General features: G+C 42.5%; 1 protein-coding gene across 2 annotated transcripts in view; it reads left to right on the forward strand.

Moving 5' to 3' along the window:
• Positions 1-742: 742 nt before the first annotated feature.
• CAMK1G (calcium/calmodulin dependent protein kinase IG) overlaps positions 743-26021 on the forward strand; it is a 56229-nt gene continuing 30950 nt past the window's right edge. For both annotated transcript variants that reach the window (XM_070745598.1, XM_070745599.1), the window contains exons 1-2: positions 743-829; positions 14287-14404. In XM_070745598.1, the coding sequence (XP_070601699.1) occupies positions 14313-14404 (92 nt within the window). In that variant the 5' untranslated portion in view covers positions 743-829; positions 14287-14312. The remainder of the gene's footprint in view (positions 830-14286; positions 14405-26021) is intronic.

A 26021-nucleotide genomic window follows, 5' to 3' on the forward strand; every position in this document is an offset into this window, starting at 1 on the left:
TTTATGAAATTAGACTAGATCTGGTTATAATCCCAAATTTCTATTAGAATTTGGTTGTGTGAAATAATATTGTCTCTGAATCTGTTTAATGTACATTTCATTCATTACCATGTAACCATTTGTCAATGATAAATATTCCTTTCTTCTGAAATTAAAGCTGCACGTTTAAAAATGAATATAATCTCTACAGTGGATCTAAGATAATATACCTATTGTACAATATTGCCAATTTTTCTATCTTTTCTCATGATTGGTAGTAACTTTGAGCTTGAATGACATAGATTTGACAGGATAGAATATTGTGTATTTGTTCATATGTGTATGTTTGGCTACCTAGTTTTATTTGCAAATTATGCAATGAAAACAGCTTCTGTGTTTGATTTCTAGATATTTTTGTTTTTAGACTGGAATTTTATTTCAGCACCATGGGTTGCCTTTCAGCCTCCAGAAATTTGCATTGGCAGAAATCTGTGTCATGGGGGGTTGAGGCTTTTCTGGAGTCCTAGCAAGCAAGGAAAAGAAATACATATCAAATGCTGTTTTGACTATTCCAAAACACCCTTCAAAAGTAGACCCACATATAAGGAGACCCACTGGGCTTGGGATGTGTTAAGGACAAGTGTAGAATGCCACTTTTATTAGTGTTGCAGAAACACCCACCAAGAAGTGCATCATCCTGTAAGAGCTTGCTTAGATGTGATCTCATGAAAGGAGCCTCCTGCTTCCCTCCCCTTTAATCTTGGTTTATTGTTAGCATTAATCCCTATAGACCTGTAGGAGCTGAAGAAGCAAGTCAGACAACAGAAGTTCCTCCGTTTTGGTCTGGGGGGTAAGTCGATCCTATTTCCTTGACAACCATTTATGTTCTGTGTCTGTTTTGTCAAAACTATGATGTGCATTCTGTTCAGTCTGCTTCAGAGTGTGTTTGCTGTTTTCATCATTAGCAGACTGCTTTACTGATTCTGTATCCCAGCATAAGACTTTACTCTGTCCTTTTGCTTATGGTTGAAAAATCTGTGGAACGAGGTGAATCACAGGGCTAATAAATCTTTGCAAATGCCTGCAACAGTTTGAACATTAATATCAGAATTAATTTTGAGGAGGTTTTTTTCAACGACCTCTAGCAAAATGCATTCCTTTGGCATCAATAACGTGGTCTCTTGTTTACTATATGGATTAAGTTTTCTTTTTAGCATGTAATCAGTTGGAAATATATATTGGAGACTGCAGGTTTCTTAGTAATTAGGAAGTTGGAAAAAAGGGCTGCTTTAATGATGCATTGGATTTTAGATGAATTATTACCGTATGTTTTAAAATATAAATGATTTGCTTTACCTCTACTATCTCTTTTGGGTAATATATGAAGAGTCACAAAAGGGGTAAGAGAAATCACAAAAGCTTTATTTAGCTTTTTCTTGCCGTTTCAACTTTGAGATAATTCCTATGTTTCTGTGGTTTTATTAATACAGTAAATCCTTTCAGTAGCATATACTTCAATGCTTGCGCTATAAGATATGAATGCTGAACAATTTTTATCAATGAAATATTTATCCATGTTATTATATTGTACTGCATGACACATTAGTCTCTGCATCAAACTGATTAAAGCAAGTCCTATTATACTACTTTGGCTGGGACAGGTAGAAGTAGGAAGTTAAGCTGCTGTCATCTCTTTATACAAAATATGTGTATCCAAATTGAGACCCAGAGGGAAAAGTCTGAATTCCTGTAGTAAAATACATTAATGGATTGTCCCAAAGGTACTTTTCAAAAGGTAGTTGGACTTATTTTTTTACTTGAAAATGTTTTGCTTCACATCCAAGAAGCTTCTTCAGTTCTTCAGAAATGAAGAAGTTTTACTTTGCATCCAAAAAACTTCTTGGATGCAAAGTGAAACTTCTTCAAGGAAAAAACAAAGTAAGTCCAGTTGCCTTTCGAAAAGCATCTTTGGGACAACCATGGCATGGACGACTGAGAATATCCATAAATGCACTAATGTATTGTGAGATTTTTACTGTATTGTGAGATATAAGTCTCTAAGGATCATTTATTTTAGAATACAGTTTGTTAGATTCTTTGTACCATTTCATGGGCACTTGATTTATTAGGGCTATGAAGATGCACAATTAATTGTCTATTCTTTGACTGACACATAGGACTTGGCAGGAATATTTTGCAAGTCATTTCTCTTTCTGTGTGTCTCTTAAATCTTTTCTCTTTATAACTTAATGAAGCTATATTACATGCAGGCCAGGCAGGATTCTGACTTACCTCGTCACCCGTTTGCTTACTCCTGCGCCATGTGGCTGCATGGTATTGTGTGTTACATGGCTGTGCCAGATGGGTAAATACATGATTTGCATATGCGCTCATATGCACAGTGCCATGTGCAGAAGCCAAAAAGAAGATAACAGTACCCATGGACCAGCTCAGACAGAACCTGCTCGTGACATTATCACCGGTTTACTAACGGTCCTAAAGAACCGGCTAGAACTGGTAGGAGCCTATAGTACCTCTGATGCAGACTATGAAATAAATAGCATAATGTATTTCCTGGTTCTATATTCTCCCTCAGTTTCTTTCCTGGTTGGGTCATCTCCTTATGAGATATCATTATATATAATTTATTTTAATGCCAACCAAGAAACAGGAAATAGAAAAAATATGGATGGGTTCAATATATTATATTCCATGTTTTAAAATATCTTCTGAGTTTACTCAAAAACGTAACGCATTCAACAATGTAAATTAACATCATGTTCAAAATGGGTGACAGAAAAAAAGACAAAATGGAAACTCTGCTTTCTCCCAAATGCCTTCGTGTATATTCTCTCACATGTTAATTCCACATGTTTAGGAATCATTAAGATATCAATGTCAGATGGCATACTGCTAACTAGACCAGTAATTATATTTCCGCACAATCTGCTTCATTCACAGCTCCTTTATTTCATGCCTGATGATTACATTGGTTTCTTGGTTGCTCATCTTTTCTTGCTGTTCATTTCAGAAGCTTAATCAAAGTAACTGTTGGAGCTTAGCCTTATTTAACACCCTGGTGATTAACAGGCCACATGCTGACTAGTCTAAGGCTACTATAACTGGATGGTAAAAAGCCCACTAAGATCTAAGCTTGTTCTGTTTCCCTTTGCTGCCACCTAATGGACATCTGGATTTCTGCATTCCAGTTATAGTACCTAGATGGTGACAATTTGTTTTTAACCTTTGGTTATTCTGCATGTTGTCGACAGAATTTATCATTATAAATGTATTTCTAAAATAAACTAATGAAATAAATAGTTGTGAAGCAGCTATCTTCTAGAAGCTGCCAACTTTAACTGGGTTGGCATCTTTTTTCCTAAAATGAGTTATTCATGAATATAATGTTACAATTATCATTAGAATTAAGCCACCACACCAAATTATCCTAGATTTTCTAAGATGAACACAATGAAATAAATCATCTTATGGCATAATTTTGTATTTAGATTAGGATGTCAGGCTTTACTCATAGCTGTACTAGTTTAAGTACACTGCTCTCAGAAAATGCTTCTATTGTTGATACTACTACCTTTAATGAACAGACATTATTAAACAGACTACTGAAAAATCTACAAATACCACATTTCTTTCTCCTGCCATCAGCAAAAAAGACTGAGACATTTGTTTTTCAAAAATACAGGTTGGCGCCTGTATTACAGCAGACTTGTCTCCTGACTCTCATAACTCTTTTTTGTAAATGGGACTAAGTAAACAGACCAAGAAGCCACAGTTTCGCACAACTTCCCATTGCATCCAGTGTCTTTAAGATTAATGGCTCCAAATAAGTCATGAAAGGAAAGGTTTCTGAAACCCGAATTATAGATTAGATTAGATTAGATTAGATTGGATTGGATTGGATTGGATTGGATTGCTAGAGTTGGAAGGGGCCTTGTAGGTCATCTAGTCCAGTGTTTTTCAACCAGTGTGCCGCGGCACACTAGTGTGCCACGAGACATGTTCAGGTGTGCCGCGAAGCTCAGCAAGAGAGAGAAAGAGAGAGAGAGAAAGAAAGCAAGAGAAAGAAAGAGAAAGAAAGCAAGAGAGAGAGGGAAAGAAAGCAAGAGAAAGAGAAAGAAAGAGAAAGAAAGCAAGAGAGAGAGAGAGAAAGAAAGAGAAAGAAAGCAAGAGAGAGAGAGGCAAGGAAGGAGAGAGAGAAAGAGAGCAAAAAAGAGAGGAAGGAAGGGAGAAAGAGGGATGGAGAGAGAGAGGAAGGAAGGAAGAGAGAGAAAGAGGGAGAGAAATAGAGCGAAAGGGAGGAAGAGAGAGAGAGAGAATTTTTTTTGTCCAAACTTTTTTAGCCCCCCCCCACTGCCCCCCACCCCCGCTCAAGGTGCCCCATTATTTTGTATATGTAAAAAATGTGCCACAGCTCAAAAAAGGTTGAAAATCTCTGATCTAGTCCAACCCTCGCACTCAAGCAGGAGTCCTACTTCACTTCAGACAAATAATCTCCTCTTAAAAATAAGATAAGAGGCAAATACTTCAGGTACAATTTTATATTGTACCTTACGGTTTCCGGGGGCAGAGCAGAGAAGAACAGGAGAGGGAGGCTCCATCACTGACAACAATGGTGACCACCAGATTAATCAACAATAAACAGAAGGAAACCACTTTGAGGCTTGCTACTAATACAGTATTGTCCCAGGGGTTGTTTGCTTATTTTTTGGAGACCCAAAGACAACCTGGTGACGAACCAAAGGCAAAAAGAGGTGAGCTCTGGACAGCACGGAATGCAGAGACAGTAGAAGATGGCGGCCGAGCATGAAGCCAAGACACATGGAAAGCAACTTGGTTCCCTGCATAGCCAAGTACTGGGAGTAGTGTGGGAGATGGCAATTATGGTATGAATAATTGAATAACTGGCATGAATAACTGAAACCTGGCAGGGGCAGGAGGGGGTTGTTCCCCTCTCAGAGATGTGCCATCAGCCACGACACCAGGGAAGGGGTGGTAGAGTGGCAATTATTGTTCAAAATATTCTTAGCCCTTGCAGGATCCCTACTTCTGAGATTGGCGGGTGTGAATCTGTTCTTGTGAGGTTGGAATCGGGGGTTCAATTGGGTTTATTACTAAGGTACCTGCTTCCCAGCTGCATTGCAACAGCCCTGCCTGCGCTGCTAGAAGTGGTAGCCAGGCTGGCAGTGGAGTTCCTCAGACTCATGGTTCTGGGGGACTTCAATCTACCATCGCTTGGTGAATCCTCAGATGCAGTGAAGGATTTCATGACTACCATGACAACATGGACCTGATCCAAGTAGTTCAGGGTCAAATTTAATTGATGGACAATTTGTGTTTCTTCTTCGTTAATTTTTCTACAAGACTCTTTATGGGTACCTGCTTCTCAGCTGCATTACAACAGCCCTGCCTGCACTGCTAGAGGTGGTAGCCAGGTTGGCAGTGGAGTTCCCCAGGCTTATGAAGCCGGGGGACTTCAATTTGCCATCACTTGGCAATCCCTCCTAATGTGGCTCAGGAGTTCATGGCTTCCATGACAACCATGGACCTGACCCAAGTAGTCCATGGGGGGAGGGGCACACACACACACTTGACCTGGTGTTTCTCTTGGGGCAGTGGAGAGATGATCTGGAATTAAGGGGTATGTATGGATTATTTTCCCTTGTCATGGTCAGATCATTTCCTACTGAGGTTAGACTTTAGGATGCTACTCCCCCACCGCTGGGAGGTGGAGCCAATTAAGTAGTTCCACCCCAGATGCCTAATGGACCCTGAAGGCTTCCAGAAGGAGCTTTGGGTGATCCAAGCCCCTGGTGGCTGCTGGAATAGGGCGGCATCGGGGGCACTGGACCAGATTGTGACCTCTCCATGGCAATGCATCTAAGAAATCTCCCTGGTTTACTAAAGAGCTGATACTTTTTCAGTTTTCTCCTGTTCCTTCTCTTAATATAATTTATTTTTCCTGTTCTCTCCTCTCTTCTCATTCTTCCTCTTTCTTCTCTATTTGATCTTCCTCTTGACTCATATTCTCCTTATTCTTTTGACTTCTTCCTTACTCTCTCGCTCTGCTTCTATTTCAGAATGTTGTTGAAGAAATTATCTTGCTTTATCTAATGTATCTATCTTAAACTTTTTCTCTTGGCTTTGAAAGGATTTATAGACTGAAAATATCATTATTTGGCAGTTGAGTCCATTTTTCTTTTACCATGCTTGAATTAATTTTTGATGTCTGATTCTGGGGCACTCGAAAAATGTGTAACCCTGGTCTTTATAGGTGGCAAATACTATTTCAGTGGAAAATGAAATCCTTAACTATTTGTCGCAAAAACATATTTTTTTCTTCCTCTTTTTCCCCCCCTGTGCAGTAGTGATTCCCTCTGTTCAAAATGTTCCTCTTTTTAACAAAAGACTCCATTTGGCCAATAGCAAATGCAGTCATGTGTATAAAGACTTTTGCTATTCCTGAAAAAGGAGAAGGTGTAGGGCAGTGTTTTTCAACCAGTGTGCCGTGAGACATGGTCAGGTATGCCGCGAAGCTCAGCAAGAGAGAGAAAGAGAAATAGATAAAGAAAGCAAGAGAGAGAGAAAGCAAGAGAGAGAGAGAAAGAGAGAGAAAGAAAGCAAGAGAGAGAGAGAAAGAGAGAGAAAGAAAGCAAGAGAGAGAGAAAGAAAGCAAAAGAGAGAAGGAGAAAGAAAGGCAGGGAAGGAGGGAGAGATAGAAAGAGAGCAAAAAAGAGAGGGAGGAAGGAAGAGAGAAAGAAAGAGGGATGGAGAGAGGGAAAGGAAGGAAGAGAGAGAAAGAGGGAGAGAAATAGATTGAAAGGGAGGAAAAGAGAGAGAGAGAGAGAGAAATTTTTTGTCCAAACTTTTTTAGCTCCCCCCCACTCCTCCCCCCCCCCACTCAATGTGCCCCATGATTTTGTATATGTAAAAATGCGCCGCAGCTCAAAAAAGATTGAAAATCACTGGTGTAGGGAGAGTGTTGGTGTTTCAGCCTTTGTTGGGCTTTGCACCCATCTCCATCTTTCAGTTCAGTGTGTTTGCTCACAACAGGACATTTCCAGGGCTTCTATTTAGAAGTGCTTTTAGAACTCCTCTTTAATTGCAGAAATTATTGTTAATTATACCTGGGGAAAAAACCTTTGCATTTTGTCTTATAAAGGGCTTCTACCTGTGTAAGCCAAATGTAGCCATGGTGATAAATGGAGTCACTGTGAAGATCTGAATTCAGTCTAAAAGTAAGAGCTACCTGGAAAATCTATAGCTAATGGGACAATATTCTCTGTACTGTCTTGCAGAAGAAGAGGGTTAAAATTAGTCAATATCTCGATATGCCTAGGCTTGAGAAAACATGCAGCATCTGTTGTTTTCCTTTAATTTCTATTTAATCCTCAGATCAAGAAGAGCAAGTTTGTAAACTTCCTCAACACCTTTATGTTCTGCTAATAAGGCAAGGGTAGCAACTAATAGAGTGCAGCCTGGTTCCTTCCTTTCCAGATTTCTGCTAATTATTCATTATAGAAACATAGAAACATAGAAGACTGACGGCAGAAAAAGACCTCAAGGTCCATCTAGTCTGCCCTTATACTATTTCCTGTATTTTATCTTACAATGGATATATGTTTATCCTAGGCATGTTTAAATTCAGTTACTGTGGATTTACCAACCACGTCTGCTGGAAGTTTGTTCCAAGGATCTACTACTCTTTCAGTAAAATACAGTAATATTTTCTCATGTTGCTCTTGATCTTTCCCCCAACTAACTTCAGATTGTGTCCCCTTGTTCTTGTGTTCACTTTCATATTAAAAACACTTCCCTCCTGGATCTTATTTAACCCTTTTATATATTTAAATGTTTCGATCATGTCCCCCCTTTTCCTTCTGTCCTTCAGACTATACAGATTGAGTTCATTAAGTCTTTCATGATACGTTTTATGCTTAAGACCTTCCACCATTCTTGTAGCCAGTCTTTGGACCCGTTCAATTTTGTCAATATCTTTTTGTAGGTGAGGTCTCCAGAACTGAACACAGTATTCCAAATGTGGTCTCACCAGGGCTCTATATAAGGGAATCACAATCTCCCTCTTCCTGCTTGTTATACCTCTAGTTATGCAGCCAAGCATCCTACTTGCTTTTCCTACCGCCCGACCACACTGCTCACCCATTTTGAGACTGTCAGAAATCACTACCCCTAAATCCTTCTCTTCTGAAGTTTTTGCTAACACAGAACTGCCAATGCAATACTCAGATTGAGGATTCCCTTTCCCCAAGTGCATTATTTTACATTTGGAAACATTAAACTGCAGTTTCCATTGCTTTGACCATTTATCTAGTAAAGCTAAATCATTTACCATATTACAGACCCCTCCAGGAATATCAACCCTATTGCACACTTTAGAGTCATCGGCAAATAGGCAAACCTTCCCTACCAAACCTTCCCCTATGTCACTCACAAACATATTAAAAAGAATAGGACCCAGAACAGACCCTTGTGGCACACCGCTGGTAACCTGTCTCTGCTCAGAATACTCGCCATTAACAATAACTCTCTGATGTCTACGCTTCAGCCAGCTTGAAATCCACTGAACTATCCAGGAATTAAGTCCAATCTTCACTAATTTATCTATCAGTTCTTTATGTGGAAACATATCAAAGGCTTTGCTGAAGTCCAGATAGACAATATCCACGGCACCACCTTGATCCATTATTTTATTTAATATTGATTTCCACAAAACACCAGGATCCAAGCATACACAACTAGTACACCATTGTCTAGCCTTTCCTTCTACAGATAATGTGTCAATTTCTTGAAGGGTCTTAACATTGCAATTTCCTTTACAGTTTGGAATACCGGTAACTGCATTCGTAATAAATGCAGAAAATCAGATGCTTATCCCCACAACTTACCTGCCAATCTGCTGATCACTGAAGCAGCATAAACTTTACCTGCTGGTTGGTGCCAGTCTTCTTTGGACTTTTCCTGTAAATGGATGCATCAAGCAGTTTCACCTTTGACCGTTCACATTTAAATATTTTTATACTGATATTTAATGAAGCCAGCACTGATTTTATACTGAAAGTATGATGCAAAAACAAGTACCTGCTAACAACCTATGAGATACATTCTCCATCCATTCTTAAAAAACACCCATTTAAAAAAAAACATGGATAGAAAAAATAACATTTTTATCAATCAAAATATTTAATGTTTCATTGCTGTTTAAGGTGCAAAGTAACAGCCAAATCCAATTTTGACACAAAATTCAAATTTGGCAAAAAGAAGTAACAAAACAGAAGATAAATATGAAACGAGAAGCATTTCTTCTTGGGATATTCGATCAGAAGATGGAACAAGGCAGGCAAGGAACTGAGGCAAGGCATGTTAACATAAGAGAAAGCCTTTATTCAGCTAACCAGCTAACATTACAACAGGGCAACTCTGGAACTTTCTATCTGAAAGCTCTTAATAGCTGTCAGATGGGTCGTCCAATCACGGGGCTTCTTTTCTTCAGCAAAAAGCCTGTCAACAGTTCAGCCAATGGGAGGTGCTTCCCCATCAGCATACTTGTGGATCAGTGCATAGCCTCGAGGATGCAACATTCATTCCCTCCTGGATGGTGCGTGTGTAGTCTTGTAAGTAAGTGGGGCACCAGTTGCTCCACCCAGAATGCGTAGTTCAGGAGCAGCCTCTGTGGAAAGTGGATGCTGCAGCTCAGACCCTGGAACTCCCTGTGACTGCATGGGAACTTGGATAGGAGGATCCATCATAGGACAAAGGCCTTTTTCTGCAGATTAATCTAGCAATTGGACTGTTTTTAATGGGAGGAGTGTTGAACTCATTGTGTTGGGCAGGACTGTTGGTGGATGTCTCTACATCAGTCAATTCAGGTTGGGCCCATTCTGGTTGTCAGATGGATGTGCTGAATGGCCACCCTCATAACTGGTTGATGTGACGTCACCAGGTTCTTCAATCATCAATTTTAACCCTATAAGAATGGGGCCCGGTAACTTTGGTTATTTGCCCTGGTAACCACTAGGTTTCATCCCCATAGTTTTCAATATATACCCAGTCTCCTGTGTTAAAAGCCCTGACATGATTGGTCAGATCTAGAGGTTTATCAGTATAGTAGGTTGGGTGTAGCCAATCTAGGTTTGCTCTAAAATCATTGGCCCATCAGTAATTCAGCAGGGCTTCAGTTGGCGGATGGACATGGAGTTATATGTTGGGATAGGAGCAGTGAAGGGCTATCAAAAGCTTTAATACCACACTGTGGGCATGGCTTATGCAGGACCTCCTGAATTTTCTTTCAACATCTTAGTGCAAATTGGGTGCTCTGGGGTGGAGTTCCATTTTCGCTACCCCACTGCGTTCACCCCATCCGGGTTGCAGCCCACCCCTGGATAGGAGGCATTTAGTGATTTTTTTTTACCAGTTCCCTGGCCCAAAGTTGGCCAAAGCCTCTTTGATCTGACAGTTCGTTTCACCATGCCATTGCAGGCCAGGGGTAACGGGGAAGCCTGTGTATGGCCAATTCCGTGCTCAGTGAGGAACACTTGGAATAGTGATGAGGTTTACTATGGGTAATTATCTGAAAATAAGACATCTGGCAATCCACCCGTAATTATGGCCTTGGAACTATTCCCTGATTGGGGCTGGTGGTGGTGCTGATCAGGACTGGCGGCATCGCTGCCATCCAGCAACCCATTCAGAAATTGCATGATCCAAGTTTGCCCACTTATGTAACTATGCCCTAAAGCCTTCATCCTGACTATGCCAGATTGACTGTCATGCAGGTTTTTCAAAATGTGTGTCTGTAGTTCAGGTGGGACCACCTTCCCCACAATAGACAATTTCTCTGCACAGACAGCTCATGCTGCCTAGCCCTGTACAGATAGAACTCAATAGGCACTTGTCCCTGTGGCCATCCCCTCCACAACCAGTCCAGCAGTTGTGTAGGCACACAGTCTTTTGCAGAGTATGTTACAATGTTGAATGCCATTATGGGGACCTTGAGGTCCTCAATCAGCAGAATCGAGGATGTTGGGTCTGGGTCTTGCACAGTGACCAGAAGTGGACAATGGCTGACAACATCAGCATTGCTTAATTTTTCCCCAGGGTGGTGGATTTGTTGGTAATCATATGCCACCAGGAATATTATCTATCTCAACATGTGGGGGACAGAAATTGAGGGGTTTGATGGCCATATGCCAACAGACCTAAGAGAAGCTTGTCATCAATTATTAGTTCAAAAAAATGTCCATAGACATAAAAATGCTTTATGCCTGCTATGGCTGCCAGGGCCTCTTTATCTATTTGACTGTAGTTCATTTCAGTAGAAGATAAGATTCTTTAAAAAATAGGCAATTGGGGCTTTTGTCCTACTGGGCAGCTTGTGAGTTAGCATGTTTCTAATATCTAAGGTGAAGCATTGTATGCTAAAGTAAGTCCTCAAGTCCTCGGAGAGGGGCAGCATACAAATCTAATAAATTATTATTATTATTATTATTATTATTATTATTATTATTATTATTGGTTAGGCTGTCACTGTATTGTATCAGCATTCTGTTAGAGGTTAATTGTTTCCTTACAGCTGCAAAAGCATTGGCATCTTGTTTATGATGTCGTGCTATCCAAGAGCCTTTGGAAGGGTTCTACCATGAAGGCTTTATGAGGTTAAAAGATACTATAAAAAATTAATAGCCCCAAGAAGGCTTGCACTTCATTTTCTTAAATAGGGGTTGGCATACTTTTTATAGCTTCTACCTTGAAAAGTAGGGTATGGTGAATGCGAGTGGATATGAGGTATCCTAGAAATTCTATCTCAGGGACCCTGATCCTGTTTTTTTTTTAATGTTTGAGGCCAACTTGTTTAAAAATTGGTTTGTATAGTTTGTAATCTTTTGATGAGTTCTGTCTAGCTATTGAAACAAATGAAAACATCATTAAAATAAGGAATGATGAGGGAGGCTATATATTGATTAATTGACTCTCCCTCCTTTTAGTTCCTTTGATTGAATGCATGTCACTGGGCTATGCAGGAAGGAGCTAGCACATAGTGGTTCTTCAGCTTATCGAATAGGGCATTATAGGGTATGGTGTGGACTGGCTGAGAGGCAACTAGAGCTTTGGTAACTGCAAATGTTTCATGCCTGCAGGAATTTAGGAAAACCACTCTCTTTCTGCAACTGGATAGCTCTATGTAACCATTGCCTCAAGCAAGCACTCAAATCATTCCACATATTAGTCCCATGTCTCGGTTGCCAGATTAAATGGTGCAAATGTGGTCAGTGCAGCATCCTTAAAAGGATAGGCACCTGTGATTAAAGGCAGCAGTGTTCAGCTCAGTGCACCTCAGCTCTGTCAGTGACTCTGCCTAATCTCAGCCTTATTATCCCATCCCCATCACCAGTATTCTGTTTGGGGAACAAGGCAGGCAAGGAACTGAGGCAAGACAAGTTACCATAAGAGAAAGTCTTTATTTGGCTAACCAGCTAACATCACAACAGGTCAATTCTGGAGCCAGCAACAACTTTCTGTCTGGCAGCTCTTTATATGGTAGGTGTCAAATAGATTGTCCAATCATAGGGCTTGTTTACTCCCACTGAAAGGCTGTCAACAGTTCAGCCAATGAGAGGCGCTTCTACATGGCCATACTTGTGGATCAGTGGGGTAGCCTCAAGGATGCAACACTGCCCAAAAGATAAATGTTTAATGCTATGGATATAACCACCACTTAGTTTGTATCAAAGTAACATGTTATCTTTCTTTCAGATTACTCCAGCATTAAGATTTATAAACTGATCAGTTAAGCAGTTATGAAAATCAGAATCTGTATAGCTTTATCTGCATTTTCATTTTGATCTAGTGGAAATATAGGGTGGCACATTTTGGACTGGAAGCACAATATACAAAAGAACAAAAGGCTATTCCACCATCTTATCCATTTAGGATTTTTGTTTAGAAAAAGACACATGCTTATGTATTTTTATATTTTTTAAAAGAGCTTTATTATAAATAATGTTACTTTGGAGAAAAGATCAACCTTTATTCTCATACCAATAGTCCTGTTTGAAATAAGAGCTTTATTCCCCTCCCATCGCCATCATTCATTACAACCAGAAAAAAAATAGGTAGCACAAAATATGTTTTAATTATCATGTAGTTTTGCCCTAAGCCTCCTATTTGAGTGTGTATGTGTTAAATGCTTTAATTTAATTACAGTTTGAAGAAAGGTTTAATCTGTGTTGTTACTGTCTGACTTCACCCATTCTTTTCTCACAATGAATCTGGTCTGTACATTCTTATTCAATTTGCAATTATATAATCTGTTTCAGTATGTGTTAGCTCTGAATTCTAATGGTAAACTATTAACTTTGATGAGCAATAAGATTACACAATCTTTAGAAGCAACTATAAACCACAATCATTACTACCTAATGAGTGTGTTAGCATCTAATATCCCTGAATTTTACATTTGGTATAAAATGTGGGTCAATCCTAATAAAAATAGCAGCCTAATTATTATGGCACATTTTATTGTGATTAAAAGGAATGGAATTTAGATTTTCTATGCGATTTCCAAACCAGCTTTACTAAGTACATTAATGCTGGTGCTAAGTACATTAGTCTAATGTATTTTATGATGATAATCCTATACGCTTTGACACAATGAATAACAAGAACCAGTCATCTAGAATAATAGTAGCAATTATTTTATCATTATCCTAAAATAATCCTACTTTCAAATTTTCAAATCAACATTGTATTTTCTAATGCCTCGAAAATATAGAATACTCAGAGGAACATTTCAGACTCTCAGTAAGAGTTAGGAGCTCAGATGATAAGTCTTTTGACAATTTAAAGCTTCCTGGTGTTGAAAGCCCTCCTGGGGCTTACAGCTGGGTTTTTCTTACAAGTGTTAGGAAATGCTGCCCATTAACACAAGTTCAGGCCCTCAAAGAAAAATAGAATAGATGAGGATAGTATCAGCATTGTTTTATCTCTGCTCAGGTTTGTAATTTACAGAAGAATTCCAGAGCATGAATAGTAACCAGAAGAGCAAATTGTAGAAATTGAAAGATAGCAAGTGGTAAACAATTATCACTAATTGTTGCAATGGCCATTGTAAACAATTATAGAGGCAGATTCTTTTGTGCTGGACTGCAGGTTGTGTTAAATCTGCTAAAGTTGCCAGAAATCTTAGACAGAAAAACGTGAAAATTTACTGATGTTTTGACATGAATAACTGTCCAGAATAATGGTTCTTCAACCATGATTATATCCTTTCAGAAATTTCACCTTTAACTCTGGAGAAGATGGGTTGCAAACAAGAGGATGATGGGACTTCCTGGAAGAAACCGACTGCCAACATCAGAAAAACATTCGTTTTCATGGAAGTGCTTGGATCGTAAGTGTTTATTGTTCCTTTTTATTTTAATTATTCACACTTTTTAATTTCCAGCTATTCCAAAGCTCCAGGCTCCTTTCAGAAGCAGCTAAAAAGAATAAAGGAGCTTTGTACCCTTTAGGGAAGTTTCTTCTTCATAGAAGGTTATTACCCCCGGAAGCCGATTAACGACGCTGAGACATATTGTGGATTAAATATGGGTCATTTTATTGAATTAACATAAATTTAAATAAATTAGAATACGTCAATTTAAATATTTAAATTCAGAACAAAACTAAGGACCTGCAGAGGCAAAAACTAACGGGGCGGAAATTCCTACCAGAAAATTCTTTGGCAACTTTGGGCAAAAACTCCTTGCTGAACCAGGTGAAGGTACCACCTTCACCTGGATCGAAGCCACGCCCCTTCGTCGTGTGGGAGGAGTTCACCCTCCAATCCCCGTGGGAAATTGGATCCGGTGATTCCCATGGACATCCTCTCTCCAATCCCCGACGTTGTTCCAACCTCTAGTTCCTGGAGAGAGGCGGTCCATCACCCTTTGAAGGATGCCCGAAAGGAGCATGCGCAGTCACTTCTAATTACCCATTTCCGCCCCTAACCTGCCACGGAGGGGGGTCAGATCTCAATCTTGTCCCCCCGACCCCCACCCAGCCTCCTAAACTAATCCTGGAGGCACCTCTGCAGGTACGACAGGAAAATGGTGTTCCCCTCCCTGAGAGGTGAACGCCGTCGGCCCGGTAGAGCCAGGGCTTTCCAAATTTTAACCGGGGATGTTTTGCTACACCCCACCCCCAACTCCTTAACAACCTCCCAATGGCCTGGTTGCCCTCAACCTGGCGTTACACTTTAGGAGTACAAGGTTCCGCCAGACCAATCTGGGGAAAATCCCAGACCACACGCACTTGTGTCCGGGTACACAGCAGCGATGGCCCCCTGACTATCGCGGGCTTGGATGCTTGACGCCAGAAAAATGAGGTCGTTGCCCCCGAGGTGGATACCAAAAACCCGGGGGCTCTCTCGGATTGGCATCGGCTAGAAAACAGGGGGGAGGAGCCCAACCCAGCGCAGGCCCCTGCAACCCGTCCGGACGACTTCCATCTTCCAGCCCAGGGCGGCTGTGATCCAATGGAAGCCTTGCAGCAAAACATCCAGCCCAGAACCAAAACTGTGACCACAGAGTTTAAACCACGGTCCGGGAAACAGAAATGGCTAAAAGACAAAACAAACAATTAAACCGGCCGATAACGGGGACCCCATTTGGGGTAGGGGGGGCTTACATAGAGCGGAAGGCCACAGACACCAGCGGCCGATGGCTATGGTGTGGCGGTCTGCAAAAAACGATAGTTGCAGCCGCAGTAGCGGCGCCAATACAAAAAGAGTGTGTGCAGAACCTGGAAGAATCTGCACAAATTCGCTCTAGGGTCCCAGACGTGACAGCTCAAAACCGATACCTAGCCCAGGGGCCCCATTACCATGACAAAGAAATATCCAGAGCCTTCACCGCAGTATATGCGGAAGGCAGCCAAAGCTGACACTGGGCATATTGCCCTGACCTTCATTGGGGCTAGCCTAATTACTTTGCTGCGACCATGCCGGTCCGTTCCGGACTGGCGTCGGCGGATAGATATCCCTATTCCGGAAAGCACATCGCTCCATTGGAGTGTGGGCAAGCTAGTGTCCTCAATGAGGTGGCCAAAACTTCACTTATTCTAAATGCCCTAAGGAAAAGCGTTGTAGCTGTTGCATGGAAAAGGCCGGCTTCGTTTCGAAGTACACAGCCTGACCCATGTTTGGCATAAGGCTGACAGCTACGCCGTGGACAAAGGCACTTTGGCTTAAACGCTAGGCCCACCAACTTACCTTCGGTCAGTTAATATTCAGGCCACGTTGGTATAACAGCACACAGTGCTCTAACAACTGGTCAAGTGGTATGGGCCAGCCGGCCCGTAGACCTTGCTAGCCCCCAAGTCCAAAAAAACTCCTTACCTGCCCTGTGATGATCAGCCCTGGTGCTCAGAGCTACCAACAGCCCAATGGTCCAATCTGCCTCCTGTCCCTAGAGTTTTGCAGCCCTGCCAGGCTCCACCACACCACCCCTCTCCTAGCATCACCCTGAAGCCAAGGGAACCCAAAGTGACAGGGTGCATGTGCGAGTCTGCTTGGAAAAGCAAATCTCGCTGGAGAAGGAAAACCCCGTGAAAGCGGGCCAGGAATGTCTGCCAAACTTGCAAGTCTACCTTGGCCCCAGCATTGAGCTGCACCCATAATGGGGTGAGCTCAATCCCTGCATGGAAGAATAGAGTCTGCATAAAAACACCCTACCAGGAGCAGTTACCCGGCATGTGAAATTAAACAGCCTTGCGAGCTCCTGGATCCATTTGAGGGTTACCTTCTCAAGGCCAGACACCTCCTCCAGTTTGAGCCGTACATAACTAAGATCTCCCGGGATAAAGTCGTTCACCGACCCGAGGGAAAAGAACGGAGGTGAATAGGGATATTCACCTTGTGCGTTCTTGGGCACTACTCTCAGGGGAGGGGGGGGAATACCCTCAAGATAGGTGCGGGGGGGGAAAGGGGCCAAGAACCCTTCCTCCAGCAATCTACTTAAGAGCCTTAACCCTAACTAGTTCTCCATGTCCCCTAACTGGGGAAGGTTTTTCCCGAGAAAAAAAACCTTCCGCGGACCCTGATAAGAACTGAAAACATTCCCAAACCCTGAAGGATAGCATCCGCACGCTCAGGCGGGCGATATCCCCGCAGGATTTCGCCCAAACGGTCAAGTTTGACCGGGCGGGGACCCTTCTACCGTGGAAATGGCCTGTTCGGTCCTACCCCTGTTGTTCTCATTCCTGTTGGGGCGTGTACACGTGTGTGTGGCATGGGAGCACCCACACTTGGCACAAATGTGCCGGAATTTACAGGAGGAGCATCCGCAAGAGCCCTTGGCACTGAACTCAAAACAGATTTGGGTGACTCAAACACCCTGCCCCACACCATGCGGGGTGCAGCTGGCTCCCCCTCCTCCATCAGATGACCGCTATCGGTCCGTTGTCCTGTCCTCCTCTGCCGCGTCGTTTGGAACCAGGGTCGGGCACCTCCTGGTCCCAGGGCAGGGAAGAATCGTAGGCCACCAGCATCCGGAATGTGGCACGTATTTTTGCCAGGCATCCCCCTTTGACCGCAAAATAAGCCATGGCAATGAGGTCGCTAATTTAAGAAAAGCCGTGGCCCTGGCCGGGTCTTTCGTATTATGGTGGCAAAGGTCAGGAAGGCATAAAGCCAAGACCTGGAAAAAACCTCGGCACCTCCCTTTTGGCCCGGTTAGTTCGGGCCCCCTTGTCCCTCCCCTTCTTGGGGACTTCCCCATTCAACAGGGTATAGAGGTCTATGTATTACCTCGCCATGTCCTATCCCTGATCGAGGGGTGACGATGATACCCTAAGGGAGTGGAAGGAAGGCCCACAGGGACTGCCCCCATGGCCGCCGCCATGGGGTCGGATGAGGTGGCCACGCTGTTACTGGCCATCTCCACTGCGGAAAAGGCAGCCTGAGGGGGGGAAATCCCAGTGCCGCCACCAACCCCCCCTCCATTGCATGAGCCGCCTGTGTCCCTGCACTGCTTGCCGTGCTATGCGATGGCAGCTCTTGCCCTACGGACCTGGGCAGTGTTGGGAGCCAAAGCGTAGGGCACTACCGCCCCGGCTCCCCCCTTGCCAAGTCACTGTGCTCACCAATGTCGCCCCAATCGGGACCAAAGCCGGTTGGACGGTAGTACCCCAACATGGGAGCACACCGTCGGAGTACTGGACCCCAAAGGGGGGTCCAGACCGGATGGCCCTGCCGGGGGGGTTACGGTGGGTAACCCCTGTAAAACCGGTGTGGGTGCATTGGCAATTGACTCACCCCTGCCATCCAATGGGGCCCCGGCCGTCACCCTGGAGCCCCTGACGTACGGCCGCTATGGTCCGAAGACGGGTCCAGACTTCTTCGTTGCCTGGAGGGGCCCCCAACGCTGCTGAGGGCCTGGATCCTCCGTGTGTCCCGAAGGCGGCTTCCCAGCGGGCATCCATGCAGTTCAGGCGATCTAAAAGGGGAGAAAAGGATTGAGCCGATACACTTGGCTTGGGCCCCATGGCGGCCTGTTGTCCGGATGGGGCTGCACACAGGGGCCGGGGGTGCCACTGTAGTCTCCCTGGCCCTCCTTAAAGGAACCCTGCCCTCCGAGGGCACGGACCCTGGAAACCCTGTAAAGAGGCTCGCTTCTTGGGGGCCATGCCTGTGCAGGCCCTGAAAACAAAATTCCAAGGATATAACTAAAAAGAGGCCCAAAGAATGGGCCCCGAACCCCCCAGCCCCCGAACAGGAGGGCATGGGGCCCTAAGGGGAAAAAACCTAAGCAACCTGGGTAAACTCCAGTAATCGAAACCAAAACCTTCGGGAGAACCCTGGGGGCCCTGCCTAAATCCTAAGAAGAACCTGCTCCCTTAAGGAGATGGCTTTAAGGCAACTAAGCTTAGTTACCTTCAAACCAAAACTAAAATATAATAATGGAAAATTAAAGTAGGCCCAAAAACCGGGCCCAAAAACACTCCCAGCCACCCGGATGGGAGGGCGTGGGAGCCCCTAAAGGGGGAAAAAACCCTAAAGGCAAACAAATAAAAAAGAGAGGCCTGAAGAACGGGCCCCGAACACCCCAGCCACCCGGACGGGAGGGCATGGGGGCCCAAAAAAGGGGGGGAAACCCAATCAACCTGAGTAAGCCCCAGTAATTAAAACCAAAAACTTTTGGGAGGACCTTGGGTCCCTGCTTAAGTCCTAAGAAAAGCCTGCTCCCTTTAAGGGGATGGCTTTAAAGCAACAAAGGCTTTGTTGCCTTCCAAACCAAAACTAAAATATAATAATGTAAAATTAAAGAGGCCCCAAAACCGGGCCCGAAACACTCCCAGCCACCCGGTTGGGAGGGTGTGGGAGCCACTAAAGGGGGAAAAAACCATAAAAGCAAACAATTAAAAGAAAACCTCCTACCCGATGGGCGAGGGGGGGGCAAGGCCCCTTGCCCCTGCCCTGCCTGCCCTGCCTACCGATCCCACTAAAAATTGGGGGGGGAAAAAGAAAACTCCCACCCCTCAGGAAGGGAAAAACTAAACCCCCACAATCCCTTTTACTAGCTAAATGAAGAATCAGAGGCCAAGGCCTCCGATCCAACAGAAATTACCCCGGTCGGGCGAGGCCTGGTAGGCCTCACCACGTGGTCAAATCACCCCCCCCTTATAATGGGAGTAGGCTATCCTATTCCCAAAAAATAACCAAAAAACCCCAGCCGAGGGGGAAGGAGGGAGTACGTGAGGGGGGTCGCGTGTGCGTGGGGGGGTCACGTGGGGGGGTCGCATGGGGGGGTGTTTGACCACCTACCCCTCCCTGTTAAAATAGACCCCAACCCCTACCAACTCCCTTCCCTCCAAGCCAAGCCAGAGGCAAGCCTCTGACTTCGCCCTTAAACAAAAGAACGGATCCGAAGCTTGTAGCCTCGGATCCAGCCACCTGTGCGAGGCCCGGGGAGGCCCCGCCACGTGCGTCATCCAAAAGGCGAACAGACCGATGTCTGTTCGCCTGAAGAGGGAGCCAAAGCAAGGGGGGTGTCCTGTCTGAATCGCCCTTAAATAGGGCGACCCAGGACCTCCCCCAGGACCCAGTAGGCAGCGCGCCAGCTTGGCGTGCTGCCAAAAGCCAAACTTCCGGGTTCAAAGGAACCCGGAAGTATGGAACTCAGAAGAGCTGCCGGCAGCGTCTCCCCTGGCTCCTGAGGTAATTTCGACCGGCGGTTTTTAAGCCGCCGGTCGGGCATTTCTTCAACTCAGATACTTTATCTCACATGATGTTAATACAGGGCAAGGGAACCAATTCGAAGAATGTGAGTTAAAGTTGGTTTCATGTAAAAAGGTAGGTGTAGCAGGAAATACTATAAAAGAAGAATAAAGCTTTTCATATCTTGCCTGTTTCCAGTTAGGGTTAGACCCAGGCGTGGGCTGATAGCCAGAACGCTAAATTGGGCTCACCGCTGCGGCACGTGAGTGCTAGCAGGGCCAGCGCGATTTTGTTTCTGCGCCTGTGGAGGTAGCAAAATCATGCATGGAGCCGCAGATGCACCCATGTTTTGGCATGCATAGAAGCAAAAAACATGGGTGCACCTGTGGTTCCATGTGCGATTTTGCTACCTCCTTACCTTAAGTGTAGAAGCAAAATCGTGCTAACCCTGCTAGCAGTCATGAGCTGCAGCAGTGAGCCCAGTTTAGTGTTCCGGCTAGCAGCCCACCTCTGGGTCTAACCCAGTGATGGGTTACCAAAATTTTTACTACCACACTGTGGGCATGGCTTATGCATTTTGTTCCAACATCTTTCAGTGCGAATTGGGTGCTCTGGGGTGGAACTCCAAATTTTGCTACCAGAACTGTGTTCCTGACTGTTCCCATAAGAGCCCATCACTGGTTTAACCCTAACTGTAAACAGGCAAGATATGAAAAGCTTTATTTTTCTTTTATAGTATTTCCTGCTTCATCTACCTTTTTACACGAAACCAACTTTAACTCACATTCCTCAAATTGGTTCCTTTATCCTTTCAAATTGAAGTCCACCTCTGCTTAGAACCTATCAACCTGTCCTGATATCAATTAAAATTGCATCCAGTCCAGAAATGTAAGAAGGCAGAAACGTGGAGGATGGAGGTCTGCAATGCTTCATGCTACAATAAACAGCACCCATGCACCATTTCCCTCTCTTCTAATTACATTAGTCTCCATCAGAAAATGAAGTAGAGGTTTATCCTACTTTAAAATGAACATATTTATCATTGCATAAACATGGTATACTTCTGAGGCATCTGATCAAATAGGTGGTGATCCATAGCAGGTTATGCAAGAGTAAATGCATTAACCTTTAAAATGTCATAATATCTTTCTTTGTTAATAGTTTTCCAGCACATTAGTATCCATGGTTATTAGGTTGCTTACTCTTATGCTTCCTTTAAGAATATCAATGTCAGCTCTTAAGCATGTGTAGCTGAGAGATTAATTTTTCTCCCCCAGAACTGTTTTATTTCAGAAATTCTTCTTGCTCATCAAAACAATCATCTTGTATGCTTTCTTTAAAAAAAAAAAATACTCCATTGTCTCTGCAGTTGGTCTCTTGATTATGATTACATAGCTGAACGGTCAAAAGATTCTCCTTCACACTTTGCATCCACTTTATTTCTCTCTTGACATTGAAGTGACTTCGGTATTGTATCATAAATGTCATTATCCTCCTCCCTGAAGCCAACAAGGTGTCTGAGCATCCTATCAATTAGCTTTTTCCTCATCAACTCTTATTTGATCATAATGGACTTTTAAAAGCCTTCCGTTCACTGTATGACTTAACATCTTCCCCAAAGTTTCTTTTTATAAACACTCCAAATAGCTAAAGAATGACTCAAAATGCTTTTTAAAATGCTGCAACACTACTGCAGCTCTGCAGTTATTCACAGACCTAATCAGAATACATTTCTGAAATGTTGGTAGTTGCCTTGGAAGAACGCAGTGTGATATAATCATTTGGGTACTAGAAGAGCCCTAGGAAAACCCAGGTCTTAGTCCATCCTCAGCTATTAGGAATTTCCTGACTAGCAGGACAAGAGTCATTTTCACTCAGGCAACTTACCTCACAATTATTCTTATGGGGGGGAGCAGGAGAAAGGAGTGGTAGGTATAACACCTTCAGTTCCAGGATGTTTGGAATGGATCCCAAAAATATATAAAATAAAATAAATATCAGGAACAATTGGGATTGTAATTTGAAAAGATGTCAACTCTTTGATCTCTCTGATATTTTATATTTCTTCTAAAATTGTTGGAATGAAATCAAAATGTAGTCTGATTCGTATTTTCAGATGATGCAATCTGAACTCATTTCTTTCTCTAAAATGGACAATGAGAGAGAAGGTCTAAGGATGAGTTGTGGCAGCTGAGAGTTCTCTCCAACTATTTTGTGGTGTCCAGATGCTCCACTATAACTAGCGAAGGAACACTAGGCACTATAGCCAATCTCAAGAACTGACTGTTAGTATTACAAGGTAGTATGGAGGAATCCCATTGTCTCATGTATTCCCAGTGCATCTTTCATTTTTACCACATCATGGTGCCTTGCCTTTCCATTCAATTCCTATTTTGACAGTGATGAGAATTGAACTATTGGCATTCAAAGAGGTACCAGCTTTGATGGCAGAATGACTGATCCAGCCTTCAGTTGTATAGCTATTTTTTTCAGTTTATTAAGTCACTTCCCATGAGCTAAACTCAAGCCAGGTGTGAGTTATCAACAGATTATTGACCATTCGGCATGGAGAACTGCAATAATAAAAATATCTACTTGAGATGCATTTGCAATTTTCCCCTCAAGAGAACCAAATGGAGAATTGTTATTTCTCTAAGCCTAGATACAAAACACAGGATGAGAGAAGCCATCTAATGAAATAGAAAATGTATTGGCCCTACTTCCAAAACCTTAACTGGAACCTGAGCAAAATGGGCTTTCATTGTTTTGTTATTCAAGAACAGACCTTTTTAAATCTACAACATTGTGAATAAAGATGCTTAAAGGTCTAGTGGAATGTATATAAATCCTGGCCAAAATTAATCTAGCGTAAGAGGGATCAAAAGAAGTAGCATCTACTCCTGAGCTATATTTGACTAAATTATACCTTTATATTTCTAATTAGAGTGAGAAACAACTGTAATTTTGCTATATTTATCACAAACTGGATTTTATTTATTTATTTTATTTATTTGTTGGATTTTGTATGTCGCCCCTCTCCGTAGATTCGCGGCGGCTAACAACGGTAATAAAAAACATCATGTAAATCCAATACGAAAAACAGCTAAAAAACCCTTATTATAAAACTAAGCATCCATACAAACAAACATACCATGCATAAATTATAAAGGCCTAGGGGGAAAGAATGTCTCAATTCCACCATGCCTGATGACAGAGGTCATCAGGGCCCCGCCAAGCGACATTGTTTTGTTGACGGGACCCGGAGAAGGCCCACTTTGGGATTTGTGCGGCAGAAGGCGGTCTCGTAGATACCCTGGTCAGGTGCCATGAAGGGCTTTATAGGTCATGACCAACACTTTGAATTGTGACCGGAAACTGATTGGCAACCAATGCAGACTGTGGAGTGTTGGTGTTACATGGGCATTTTGGGGAAAGCCCATGATAGCTCTCGCAGCTGCATTCTGCACGATCTGAAGTTTCCGAACACTTTTCAAAGGTAGCCCCATGTAGAGAGCATTACAGTAGTCGAGCCTCAAGGTGATGAGGGCATGAGTGACTGTGAGGAGTGACTCCTGGTCCAAATAGGGCTGCAACTGGTGCACCAGGCGAACCTGGGCAAACGCCCCCCTCGCCACAGCTGAAAGATGGATGCACAATGGATGGATGCACAACTGTAATATGAGGACCCAGATTGTTCGGGGCAATATGCTTTCTCTCTGTAAACTGCTTAGAGATGGCTATAAAGCACTGTAAAGCAGTATATAAGTCTAAATGCTATTGCTATTGCTAAATACCTGGTTTTTTATTGCATGTTAGACTAGCAAATTTCAGAAAAGATTTTGGGGTAGCTGTTCATAAATGTACAATTTAAATTTATACAGGATATCCCCATGGCTGTGTTCACATCATATATTAGCCAATAACATTTTAGCCTGGCTTACTGTGTGAATTCAGGCCAAGTGTCATGTGGATAGATTAATGTTTTACTTGCTTGCTTTATTTTTAGCCTTTACTGCTATGGTGGCAAACATTGCTTTAATCCTTGCATTAGTCCATCAAAACAACACCTTTGCAGCCTGAAAGGGAGAGTGTATGTCAAAGTGGATAAAAAAAACAGGAGGATAAATAAACTAATACATAAATAAATAAATTGTGCAGAAAATGCTCTGAATAAAATAACCTCCAAGTTTGTATATGGTAAAGCCAGAAAAATTCCACAATTTAAATCTGATATATTATTTGGCAGACTTTTGCTATTAATATAAATGAATCTGGAGTTGTCAGGGACATTGGAACATTTGTTCTTTCAGCCACTTAAGAAAACATATTTTTTCTACTGTCATTATGCTTTACTCATGCCTCCAAGTGCAAATGTTTTTAATCTGTGATATATTCATGGTTAGTCAGCTTTTTGGATTAGAATGGTTATCCAGAGCCAGTATCCTTTTATTTCATGTAGGGAAAAAACCTACAGAAGCTTTTGTTTCCTTTGCACCAGCTTGTTGATTCAAGTGGTCTTAAATGTGGGCTGTAATTATCATAAACTGTTTAGGAACGAAACATGAAACAGATGCCAATGCATCTGATATGTGGGATGATAATTTCCTACTATCTTCAATTGTGAATATAGAGATTACTACAAATTGTTATTGACTCCCCAATTCAATAGGAATTTTATAGAAAGAAGTATAACTGAAAAGTACAGAAAAATAAAGAACTAAAAAAGTAAAAAGCAGAGAATTTAAAAAATGAAACATTAACATGCTGGCAGTATTATTCTAAATATTCATTATTTTAGCTGAATCAAGTTTTTATGGATCATTGAACATATATTACTATAATTATTTATATGTTGTTGGTATATGGTATATTTTATGGATCATTGAACAAATATTCCCATAATTTTTTATATGTTTTTGGTATATGTGTGAAATTAGGCATATTATAGAATGCCCATAAATCTATAGAATGCTAAAAATGGGCTGTCCAAATTTAAAACACTTAATGTTACATGCATTTCCTAGATTTTCTATGCAATGCCAAAAGGTAAAGCAGCAAAGTATAAAATGCCATTCTAACCTTCCTAGTTGCAACAAATAAGCCAATACTGGTCTTTTTCTATCTCTTGTTTTTCAGTAAGGAAGGCCTGTATTTTATTTTGCATTTCTTCTTTCATTTCCATATATATAATTTCAATAAAGTATTAGGGTTAGGGTTAGTATTAGCGTTAGGCTTAGAGTTAGGGTTAGGGTCAAGGTCAGGGGTGAAATGCTACCAGTTCAGACCAGTTCTAGTGTCCAGGTAGAGAAAATTTTGATTGTCCCAGCCCACCTGCCCTCCCCACTTGTCTCACATCTCCTATATTTTGTGGTTTTGTGGCTTATTACCTAAGTTGATTCGTGTGGCAGAGTAGATTGACACTTCAACTAAGCTTAGAAATAGTAAATGTTATAATAAACTGACACTTGTTGCTGCTTTTTTCTCTCCCCCTCCCCCCAAACTCCCCACCAAGCAGGGAAAGGAATACTAGCTTTAATGAGATATCTGGGTGTTCAGCCAAGAGCAATTATCACTTTGTTAAAATGTTGCAAGCTACAGGATCTTCCTGTGAAGGCTTTTCCAGTTCCTTATTCTGATTTTCTCCTGGAGCAAAAGAAAGCCCATTCTAGTGAAGTCTTTCCTGTCTGTTTATTCCAATTTTCTTCTGTACTGCAGCAAAACCATCTGGTGGCAGGTGTTAAGTAACAATTCCACACTTATTTTATTCCATGCATGGCCCACCCACTATTTAATTTGCCACTTCTGTCTGTGC

The sequence above is a fragment of the Erythrolamprus reginae genome, chromosome 3 (genome assembly GCF_031021105.1).
Source record: "Erythrolamprus reginae isolate rEryReg1 chromosome 3, rEryReg1.hap1, whole genome shotgun sequence".
Lineage (NCBI taxonomy): Eukaryota > Metazoa > Chordata > Lepidosauria > Squamata > Dipsadidae > Erythrolamprus > Erythrolamprus reginae.